This window comes from Oxyura jamaicensis, chromosome 4 (assembly GCF_011077185.1).
Source record: "Oxyura jamaicensis isolate SHBP4307 breed ruddy duck chromosome 4, BPBGC_Ojam_1.0, whole genome shotgun sequence".
Classification (NCBI taxonomy): domain Eukaryota; kingdom Metazoa; phylum Chordata; class Aves; order Anseriformes; family Anatidae; genus Oxyura; species Oxyura jamaicensis.
The window spans coordinates 65153112-65164411 of NC_048896.1; the positions used below are offsets into that span (position 1 = coordinate 65153112).

An 11300-nucleotide genomic window follows, 5' to 3' on the forward strand; every position below is an offset into this window, starting at 1 on the left:
CCCCAGGAGGCAGATGCAAAGTCCTGGGATGCTTTGGGCTAACACCAGGCACTCCATGGGTAATGCTGGCTGAAGAGCTCATTTTGTTTTGCATTTCCTTGTCTTATAATGAATTATGCTGAAGATTTTCTGTTCAGGTGAGACAATAATTTGGTATTGCATGCTTTGTATCATGAGATTCGTGGAGTGTGCTTTAAAAGTGTCATTTATTATCCCTCTGCCTCAGTGGTTCCTGCTGTTCAGTGTATAGGCAGCAAATTTAATTGACACTTCAAAATTTCATGCTATAATTGATTCTTGCTAGTAAAACATCTTGACTACATCCTTGTGTAGTCTAGGCCTCCAGTGAATGCTTTTTATTCCTTCCCTTAGACAAAACAAACAAACAAACAAAAACCTATCACAAAACACTAGGAGAAGAAAACCAATGCCCAGAACAGATCATGAAATGCTTCAGCTATAGAAGTACATTTGTTTCAGACTGTTGGCAAGGAGAGGTTTAGGCAGTTCATCACCTCTGCTACTAAATAATTATTCTAACCAGCAGAAGTAGATAAAATGTTATGTTAGGATACTTGTCATTGAGCCTGAAATCAACTGTGCTCTGGTTTTCCACTTTGTCAGTTCCAATCTCTTGTCTTTTTTTTAACATCAAGCCATCAAATGTAGCTGTGTTGGTCTGTACTGTACATGAACTTCCTAAATCTGAGTGATTTTTTTTTTGTTTGTTTTTGTTAGAGGGAAATGGAGAAGGATATTGATAGGAAGAAAATGAAATCAGACAAAGAAACAAAATCATTGCAGTCTTCAACTAACAAAGACTCCACTAAACAGAAGTGAGTATACAGCGGTGGGATAGCAGAAACGGAGACTTTCTTTTATAGCTTAAAGCAAGGAACTGTACCTTTTATTCTTCATGTGAGTTTGCTTAACATAATGTGCTTTCCGAAATTTAATCTGCTGCAAATTTGTCTGTACGTCTTGACACCAGTCATGTGGCTATAGGAGTGTAATTTATTTGCCTCTTTATTTATTGTAGATGTGCAATTTTACTTGGTGTCACTGATCTTCCTCTCCCTTTATAATGCAGAGCATTCATGTTCTTGTTATTCAAGCACAAGGTGACGTCGTAGTGCCTGTTTCCCCTTGCATATTTGTATTACGCTGCTGTAAAATCATTGAACGTGGTGGCATTTGTCCTGATTTCTAGCAGCTGAGAAGGAATGAAGACTTGACCATTTTCAACACAAACTTGTCCATCCTGCGGTTCAGAGTGCTGTGTGCTCTGATGCATCCATTACACATTTTCCCCTTCTTGGTTTCTGCTGTCTTACTTGTGTCTGGGGCTGTCATGCTCATCAGCCTGGTCCAGAAAACAGATCTGTGTACGTAGGTGAGGATAGATAGGGAGCATTTCCCTTTTCCACTAAATGCAGCTCACGTGTGACTGAACAAACACACACCCAGGGTGCCTTTGAAATCGTGACCTTGTCTCGAATTTCAGGTGGCCCTGACAGCCAGAAAATTCTCATCTCTCATCTCACAGAGCAAGTGAGACAGAGAACTGAAACGTCAGGACTGGGGTTTAGCCAGGTGAAGGGACATTGCAGCCCTGCTAATAATGGAAGGGTTTTGAATCCAGGGTTTGTACCTCCCCTTTGCTCAGAGCAAACAAGCACCCCTTCTAGTCGTGTGGTGGCCTTCAGAGCAGGAAGAATTGGATCCTTTTTTGTGGGGAGAGAGCTCCAGGGTCAGGTCAGGGATGCAGGTTAACTTGGCTGGCGGCTGAGGAGGCTGGGGCTGCTGCTCTGCTCCCTGTAAAAGGCCCTCTCTGGAGGATCGCACTGCACGAGGTGGCACAGTTAAGAAAGGAGAGCTGAGCAAGCTGCTCAACTTCACACTTCTCACTGTGTTTCATTTTGTTTCTTCCTCTCCTGACTTTGCAGCCGGAGGGTTGGCATTCACTGTTCTAGACACTTTGTGCTTTCTTGGAAACTGAGCAGCTGAAGGAAAATGAAGTAAAAAGGGGTAGTTGCAAAATGAGGTTTAGTGCTATTGAGTGCTGCCTGCAGCTGCTGGAGTTCCTTGGTAATCCTAACTCCAGATGATTAGAAATTTGCCACAGAATTATTAAATATGATCAGCTCTGCCATATAAAAGCACAGCATTTTGAGTCTCTGTCCCTCATATCCTCCTAACTCGTATGTGTTGCCTAGTTTAGCTGGCAAGACCCAAAGGAACAACTCAGTATAATTCTGTCAAAGCACGCACAGGATCAAGTGTCAGGGCGAGTATCCCTGACTATAAAAGATATCTTCTACCGGAATGGGGAGAGAGAGGCAGCACTGTGCCTCACTTGCCATGTTGGGTGATGTGTCCTGGGGATTTTACTCGATGTAATTACCTCTCCTCCCTTTTCAGTGAAAAGGTGCTGGGTTGGAGGGGTGTCATTTTTGCAACATTCTGACATTCTGGTTCCAAGTCTTTCTTCCAAGGATAAGCCCTGGGGCTTATTCCTACTTCAAAAGCAACTTGCTTGTGCGTTGTTGACAGCTGAACATGTGGGATCTAATGCACTGTGAAGTCCCTGAGGTTTCATTTTGCTTTTGCAAGATTCTTTGTTAACAAGTCAGTTCACATTTCCAGAGAAATTTGAACAGAATCGGTACACAATGTATTTAAGTTTTCTGATTTTTTTTTTCTGTTAAAAAAAATCCCTATATTATATAGACATTGTATTCATGCCAATTGCAAAATTCATTTCCTATCTCTAGAGCACCAAAAGCATCATTTGAGGCCCAGAAGAAAGATCTCCTGCTACCCCCACCACTGCCACCCATGTCTCCCGCACATTCTGCACCAAAGTTAACCAAGATGGCCCAAAAGAGACCCAGGAGTGAGAACGGCCAGCTGCCTGCCACAGAAAACAACACTGCCAGGGACTCAGGCAGCCACAAGGATCCTTTGTCTGCCAAGCACAAGAAGGTGGAGAGAAAGCACTCTGAACAGGTGAAGGGCAACAAAGTAGGTATCCGTTACTGCTGGCGTATCCTGCGACCCATGGGTACTGTGTGATTCTCTTTAGAAACCTTCCCTTAGGATAATAAATGCAAAGAAGGGTAAGCCAGCCACTAGAGAAAGCTCTTTGAAGCAGATTTGCCCCTTCGGTGGCTATCTGTGACCCTATCTTGCTAGCCCTAATGCCCGTGCTGTGGTATCTCTGGTCATTTTCCATCTTCAAATTTTATTTTAATCTTACTTGTGAAACACAATGAGAAGCCGTGACCATGTAGGAATGAAAGGCAAGAGAATCGTGTTTACGCCAGGAACTGGTTCTGACTGTAGGCAACTGCGAGTATAATACAATAGGTGTGAAAGCAAGTGTGTTTACAAAAGGAAAAAAAAAAGGTTCATTCTTGAAAATGAGCAACCTGTGGTTTTAACTGTAACCTTCATTATGAGCTTTCATAGTTTGCTTACAAAATTACTGTTAATGATTCTTGCAGCTGAATCTTTGCATTATTGGGTTATAAAATCCAATTATATTGCCATTTTGTAAGTGCCTGGATGTGTGTGGTCTGGGACTTCGATGTGTGTGCATGTTAATGGAGAATGTCTGTGCTGTATTAGCTGGCTTCTAACTGCTTTCTTTCTCCTGATGTTGTAGATAGCAATGCAGAGTCAACAACCGCTGTGTGGTTAAACTAGGAGTAAGTGTGAATAGGTAGTACTAGTTCCTGCCTTTTCTAGTGGCCGTGAAAAATGTGCTCCTAGTGTCCTTGCTGCTCTCTTAGCCATTGTGCAAGGAAACCTGCTACCTAATTTCTGCATGCTCAGGGAAAATCTGAATGGTATTAACCCTCACCAGCAGTCTAGCGAGAAGCCAAGTTTTCATTTCCAGTATTGGAGTGGAGACTGGGGATGAAAGAAAGAAGAAAAGGGGGAGCCTGAAGAAGTATACTATGTCTCAGACAAATAAACATTTTCTCTTTAAATTTAGGAAAGCCGTGCTTTGGAACAGTTTTAGATGGATGTCTCTAACCAGCTTTATCTCACTCTGTGATTTTTCAGGGGTCTGCAGCGGATGTCACGAATCCTTTCCCAGTGCCTTCTTTGCCAAATGGTACCTCCAAGCCAAGGAGACCTCAAGTCAAGTTTGAAAAGTAAGTGTTTTGTGCTCCTCATCTGTTCTTTCTGAAGACACTGGGCTTCTGCTCCATATTGAGCACTGCTTTTGTGAGTCCTTCTCACCTCTGGGACTTCTCACCTCTCGTCCTTCTCACCTCTGGGACTTCCCCACCCACCACAAAGCAAAGCTCCCTCCTCTCACCAGCTCCTGTTTTGAGGGAGCTGGTGTAGACACAGGTACTTCTTAACTCAGAGACAATCCCCCTCTGCAAGGCCATGTCTCTTCTGCCTGTCTGCAAGGGATGGGTGCTGGTTTGTCTGATTCCTGACAGGTGGCACACTTGTCTGTGACAAGGTGCTGTGCAGGAGACTGATGTCTCTGAGAAGACGTGATTCCTTTCTGGCTCATTGTGTTAGTGCTCAGGTGGCTCCATGCCAGTGAACAGATTATTCCTGCACTCAGAATCGTGCCTGGTCCCGCTTTGTCATCAGGTAGGAGACTGGGACCTGCAGCAGCCTTGGTGACCCCATCTCTTGTAAGCAGCTACCTGGAACGCAAGTTCTTGTACTCTGAGATGAGTACATCGTGTTGCAAGGTGTGCCGTATGCTTCAGACAAAATACGGGGGTGTTGTGATTGAGGAATGGCAGGCAATCACATGACTACTATTTTTACATGGCAGTGAAGAAGTACTTGCTTGTACTCACAAAAGACTGTTTTTTTTAATGTCCACATATAAACTTTACCTGGTTTCCTATCATATCCTTAAATAGTTGTAAAAAAAACCCTCTTTTCATACCATTTTGTTTGTGCATTCAGCAGCTGTGTATTTACGAACAGGCAGATAACATTGATTTAGTGATTATCATAACTCTAACGTCCCAAATGCATCAGGTTGTACTGGAGTCACAGCATCCTCTAGATAAAGTAAAATCAATACTTACACTACCCTTCTTTTCTTGTGTCTGTTCTCCTCTGTCTGCCCCCAATTCAGACAGCATTCGATGGAATATCACATAGAAGAGGCCAAGAGGCTGAAGCACAAAGCTGATGCAATGGTAAGCCTGGGCCCTCTGCTAGAAACGTTCAGCGGCTCTTGCACGGGGATCTGATAGCTGCTGGCACGTGATCAAGTTGTGCTGGCTCATGTCACTTCCACCTAACGGAGTATGTGCTTAGTCATATGTGGAGAGGCTGTTTTCGTTTGCCTAATTTTCAGGCACTTCGCTTTGTATAAACACACTTAGAGATTATGCCTGGAGAATAGGAATTGAACTGGGCTTGGAAGTTAGCAGGCCTCTTTGCTTTGCAGAGCTATCACTCTGTCTTGGGAAGATGGCTCAGAGAGTTGGTTTTACAGCGGTTCTCTCTGAAATATCAGGATAGTGATGATAATTGTGTTGCTGGTGAACAAGACTTGAAAGTGCCCTTTGCTGGCTGTCTCAGATGTGTGGAGTTTAACAGCATGCATGATTAAACTACGTTTTTCTTGCTAGATATGGCGCAGTCAGGTAATGTACATTTGCAACTTGCCATTCCCCTGTGAAAATAAAGTGGGGAAAGTAATAGAGTGGGGAAAACCCCACCTGCCTCGCATGAGGCCTGCCCCCAGCGCCAGCCAAGGGTATCCAAAGAATGCGAAGAAAAAAAAAATTACCAGAGAAAACCATTTGGCTGTGGCAGAGCATAAGGTGGAGACCCAGGTAGCCAGAGCACACAGGGCTGATGACTAGGACTACATTAGGGACCCTGAGGAGAACCCTTTCGTTATCACCTGGAGGTTTGACATGATTTTTTTTTTGTTTCTTCAAATACTGCATATTTAGGGGGAGAAAAAGAATTCAGGTAGAGAGAAATAGTATTTGCCGTAGTCTGAAAATGCGATTTTTTTTTTTCCCAACAGACCGACAAGACTGGAAAGGCCTTTCAGTACCTTGATGCTGCCCTTTCCTTCATTGAATATGGGATTGCCATGGAATCAGATGCATCAGCACCAAAATCTGCTTACAGCATATTCGCCGACACGATAGATCTCATCAAGTAAGTGGTTTTGGAACCGTGATGGTTAGGCAGTATGTTTGGAGGAGAGTGGCTGGTTGTGTCATTTGTTTGCAACCAGGATGGCTCTGGATGCCCGTGAAGCTGAGTAAGACAGCTGCCAGTTATTTTTTGTAGTAGGCTTCAAACTTCTAAAAACGTCATTGCTCTACAGTTTTGACAGACTGGATTTCCACAATGCTGTTGTTGTTTTGCTTTCAAAAAGGAGATTTGTCTTTTTTTTTTTTTTAATCTTCCAAAAAGAAAGAATTCCACCAAGATGTCTATCCTGGCCAGAAACACTGGAATTAATATTTCACCCTCAGTTCAGGGGGACCCTAGGTGGTCCCCTGGGGAGGCACTTAGTTGTACATGTGCACATGTTGCCCATTAATCAGTCTAAGAGGAGAGGAGGTCCTGTGGGGGGCTACATCTGTTCCCACTGTGGGTGACACAAGGCATTTTCAGACAAAGCTGTCTGCTCAAAATCGTACCAAGCACTCAGTGCCAGCACCAAGGATTCAGGTCAAGTTTCCTGGTTTTTGGACCAGTGTTTAAGGTGGAGGTATGTGCTAGTTTTTCGTGAACAGTGGGACTTAAGAGCCTTGATGACTGACGTGATTGTTATTTTTGTTTCCTTAGATTCATAATGACATTAAAACCCTTTACGGACACCTCAGCGTCTTCACATGAAAAAATCTTTGCCGTGTTATGGTGCGTAATGTTTTCTCTGTGACTTCATAGTCTGTTTCTAGATCTGGTACAGTGAAAGCCCTGTTGCTGTAAGGGGCAAAGGAATGAGTGAAATGGGAATCAGAGTTCTGCAAGGGAAAAAGCAATATAAAAGCCAGAGCAAACTAGAATGTCTCTGAAGTGAGCCAGGATACCTGAAGGGACCACGTGTGAAAGGCACAGGCTCTAAAATTTCATCTGCTGGTAACTTGAGAATGCGTTAAGGACTTTCACCTCAGGTGAAAGAATGCAATGTGCCTGCAGGCATTTTGAATGTGGCCCTTCCTCTTTTTTTTTTTTTTTTTTTTTTTTTTTTTCCTGTTGTGTGATTTTTTTTTTTCACTGAGTCTTTGTTTCTGAGATGAGCAGGACAGGAGAGATCTTGAGGTCTCTTGAACTTGCAGAGAGTCTGATGGGTGCCTGCCCCCATCCCACATGATGGATTGCTGGTGAGCCAGCAGCAGTGGGCACAGGCACTGACTCTTGGGTTTCTTTCTGTTCCCAGCATGCGCTGCCAGTCCCTCCTGCACATGGCAATGTTTCGTTACAAAAAGGACACTGCAATAAAGTATTCCAGGATCCTGAATGACCACTTTAAGGTAGGGTACATGTATTGCTGAGCTGCCAGTTGAATGGCTGTAGCCATTACTGGTGTGGGGCAACAAAACTAACAAGAACTCTCTTCCTTGCTGCAGAGTTCTTCCAGAGTAACACAAGCACCTTCTCCATGTGTTGCAAGGTAAGATGTAGAAATATGGGTCTTGTGATGCGTCCATGAAGGTGTAAGCAAAAACAGTAGCAGGGATCTTTGAGATGCTAGCTGCATTTGAGAGCGATTCACTCTGCCCTGCCACCTGAAATCGTTTTGTTACAGGGTGCAAGTATGTTTCTGCTCTCTTATTCTCCATCTTCTGTATCAGAGAGGGATTTTTTTTCGCTATGAGATCCAGAGGGTTAGCACCTATCATGCAGAGTAGTTTTCCACCAGAGGAGCAGGGAGAGTAATGTCACTGAGCTGCTCTCAGAGCTCCTGCTGTTCTCATCCTTCTTTTGGATGTCAGAGATCCCTAAGACCTGCTGGACCACCATTGCCTCTTCCTGGCTACTGACCAGGGGGATTATGCCTTTACCATGTGGCAGCCTCACTTTAAAGTGGTATTTCCCTATTTTTCTCTGGTTTAGCTGCTGATTAAGAAAAAGAAACACATTTTCTGACTTCTAATTTATTGTCATTCTTATGTATTTGCTGCAGTTCTTGTATATGTAGCAGCAAAAGTACAAGGAAAGTTGTCATATAAGAGTGTTTGACCCAAAGCCTGGCACACTGGGCCTGCTTTTTAGCAGTGCTAGGAGTTTTGCTGTGTTTTGCCATAATGTGTGGCAAATAGATGCTGAGCTCTGCTCCTTTTCCATTTAAACTGTGGTTGAGAGGCTTGTTTTGTCTGAAATTCCAGTTATTCTTCTGCCACTTTGTGCAGTACAGCTGACCAGTATGTAAATGGTCTCCCAGGAGCAGTGGTGGAGGCTGTCTGTACAAGTAACTTGTAACTAGATTGGGTGAAGCAGTGGGAAGCAACGATGGGGTGAAGCCAGCAGGCAGCTGAGCTGGCCACATTGAGCTTCTCCAGGTCTGCAAGTAAAGGACTAGCTGCCAGAAAGCTCCAGTCTCCATAAGCGAGGGACAACATAAGCATGCCTGAAGTCGTTAGGTAAAAACACTTGGATTACCTGGTGAAGGCTTCCACAAATAGGTGTGGATTTTGGGGGTGGTACTTTTGGATGTCTGATCCCTTGTTTATTTTGTCCCAAGAGGAGTGCTTGGAGTTGGGAATCACTTGAAAAATCTTGGCCTTGCACCTGAAGGATAATTCTGTCCTCTCTAGCTGAACACATCTCATTTTTCAACCCTCACTCCATAGCACAGGCCCAAATGACATGGGATAGCTCCTGGTATGAGCCTTGTGGTAAGACATTTATTGGTGAAGGTAACATTCATGGTGGTGTTTTCTTTCTCCTGCAGAAGCACAGGCATGCCTTCTCCTCTTTCTCCAATGCCCTCTCCTGCTGGATCCATGAGTTCTCAGCCAGGATCAAATGCTAGCAATTGTGGTGGCAACAGCATTAGCTCTTCAGTCACCATCCCTTATAATATCCCAAGCATCACCTCTTCATATGTCAACATCACTTCCTATATCCTCTATGCGTATGACATTTGGGAACAGGCTGATGCACTGGCCAAGAAGAATAAGGGTAAGGTTTTTTCCTTTGACTTTTCTGTCTCGCACATCATGTTTATCTGCATGTGCCTGCTTAAATCCTAACGCTCGGTGTAGCAAACACCATACCTGTAGATCAAAGCCTCAAATATGTGGAAATAGACATCTGTGGTGTATTGGCTGGTTTGGGGCAGAGAGATTTGCTGGCAATGCATTGGTGAGTGTTCCAAATTCAAAGTACTTCTCGGTAGCCTCAGAAGTCTAACAGCCTAAGGGGTGAGAGTATGGAGCACAGAAAACCAGGCAAATTGCTTCACAGTAGCAAGAGAAGCACCAGCGTTTTTCTGCAATTTGTTTTCCATTTGTGGGGAGCTTAGGTTTTTGGAGCTGGTTTACCCAACTTTCAGACAGGTTTGTGCCCAATGGCCTGGTGTTTCGTTTTGTTTGTCAGCCTCCCAGGTATTGTAGATCTGAAAATGGTGAGGCTGGTTTCCTGCCGTAAGAGAGCAGGCAAGCAGCGCTTCAATGGGAGCCCTTGTTGGGCATGTGACTGGCATTTGCCAGTAGCATTTCCTAAATCCTCTGCTACTTTTTTTTTACCTTAGAGGTTTATTGTTTAAAATAGTGTTTCATTGCCCCACAAACAGTTGTGGGTAAGCAACAGCCCAGAACGGGCATGATTCAGTCTGTGACCAGCCAGCCCTCGTGGTGTTTGCAGTGTCGTTGTGCACAGAACAACACCATGTTTTGTCAGCTACTGTGAGTGAAAGGATGTATTGCCAAACCTGCAAAAGAAAATGAGAAGAATGTGCCAGGCCTAAATTATTGGAAGGCTGTAAAAACACTCACACTAGTCAGGCAGTTGCTGAAATTCAAAAGGCTTTGCAAGTCAGTGTTGAATAAAGTAACTCCAGTTGTTGGCTGTCTGCTGAGCAGATGCGTGCTCGCAGCAGCAGTTCACGTGTAGTGTTTTGGGCTGTATCCTCGAGAGGCTGACCAAAGGCTGCCACGCTGAAGGCATGTGCTGGTAAGCCAGAGCGAATGAGAGAAGGAAAACCCACAGAAGAAAACCCACAGGAGAGCAGGCAGAGAACAACCGGGCATAAAGCAAGATGAAAATCAACCCGTTGTAGGCTGCTGCTTCAGTGCAGGGGAATGACGGCCGGGGTGTTTAATACTCCCGAGGGCGTGGTTCCGTGCAGAACAGTGAATAGTCACGTAGGCTTGGCACTTGTTTTGGTGGAGACACTGGAGCCCTGTCTGGCTGAGGAGCTGTGAGGTCTCCGTGGTCTGGGGATGGAGGACAGTAGGCACCAGTCTGATGACAGCTGCTCGTGCTTCCAGGCAGCACTCAGAAAAACACTCAAATTTGGCTTCTTAAACCTGGGGGACGTGCGTGGCAGGGACTGAGCTATGAACACCCTGACTCCTGCTCACCTGCCATGGAGTGTCCATGTCCTTCTGATGCCAGTGCGTGGGGAGGCACTTCAGTGTGTGTGTGTGTGTGTGTGTGTGTGTGTGTGTGTGTGATCCTTGCATGCGCCCTGCATCACATGCTTGTTGCACTGGCGAAAGCGCTCATCTTTGTGCATTAACAAGGTCTTTCGTGAGACTTGAGGACTGCTGCTGTCCCTCCTTGCTGCCCCCAGCCCATCAGCCATACCTCTTGTGTGAAACCAACTGATTGTTTTCTCTCTCTCTCTCTCTCCTCCTTTTCTAGAGTTTTTTGCTGAACTAAGCGCAGCGGTGTGCCCTCTGGCACTGAACAGTAGCATGACCGAACTGGTACACTACAGTAGACAGGGTTTACAGTGGCTGAGACTGGAGACAAATACGCCTTAACTGGTGCTCAAGGTGGTTAAGTACCTTGAACTCTTTTGCACTTTGGAAGCCTCAGAAACAGTCTGGCTTGCTGAATCGTGGGATACAAAGCACCTGCAAGGGAAAATAAATCAGAGTTGAAGGGATCTGGTTACACTGGAAAAAAGTGAACTTTGTTTTTAGGGTAACATTTTGTTGCCTTGAAAAAGAAGAGACAGAGGAGGGCCCCAGCGTTGATGTCGCCTTCCTTTAAAACAACAAAGTGCAATGAATTGTCTGAATGGCTCAATGTATTGATGGTCTATAAACATTTCTATTATGAATAACCAGCAGGACAATAATCACACGTGAAGAAGTGCCGACAAG

General features: G+C 44.7%; 1 protein-coding gene across 4 annotated transcripts in view; it reads left to right on the forward strand.

Annotated features, from left to right (window-relative positions):
- Positions 1-11100, forward strand: part of AFF1 (AF4/FMR2 family member 1) — an 85256-nt gene extending 74156 nt beyond the window's left edge. For 3 of the 4 annotated variants that reach the window (XM_035323515.1, XM_035323518.1, XM_035323517.1), the window contains 10 exons: positions 739-836; positions 2775-3024; positions 4072-4163; positions 5123-5186; positions 6032-6168; positions 6808-6879; positions 7403-7496; positions 7593-7636; positions 8918-9147; positions 10834-11100. In XM_035323515.1, the coding sequence (XP_035179406.1) occupies positions 739-836; positions 2775-3024; positions 4072-4163; positions 5123-5186; positions 6032-6168; positions 6808-6879; positions 7403-7496; positions 7593-7636; positions 8918-9147; positions 10834-10955 (1203 nt within the window). In that variant the 3' untranslated portion in view covers positions 10956-11100. The remainder of the gene's footprint in view (positions 1-738; positions 837-2774; positions 3025-4071; positions 4164-5122; positions 5187-6031; positions 6169-6807; positions 6880-7402; positions 7497-7592; positions 7637-8917; positions 9148-10833) is intronic. The other variant, XM_035323516.1, reaches the window with a different exon arrangement.
- The last annotated feature ends 200 nt before the right edge of the window (positions 11101-11300 follow it).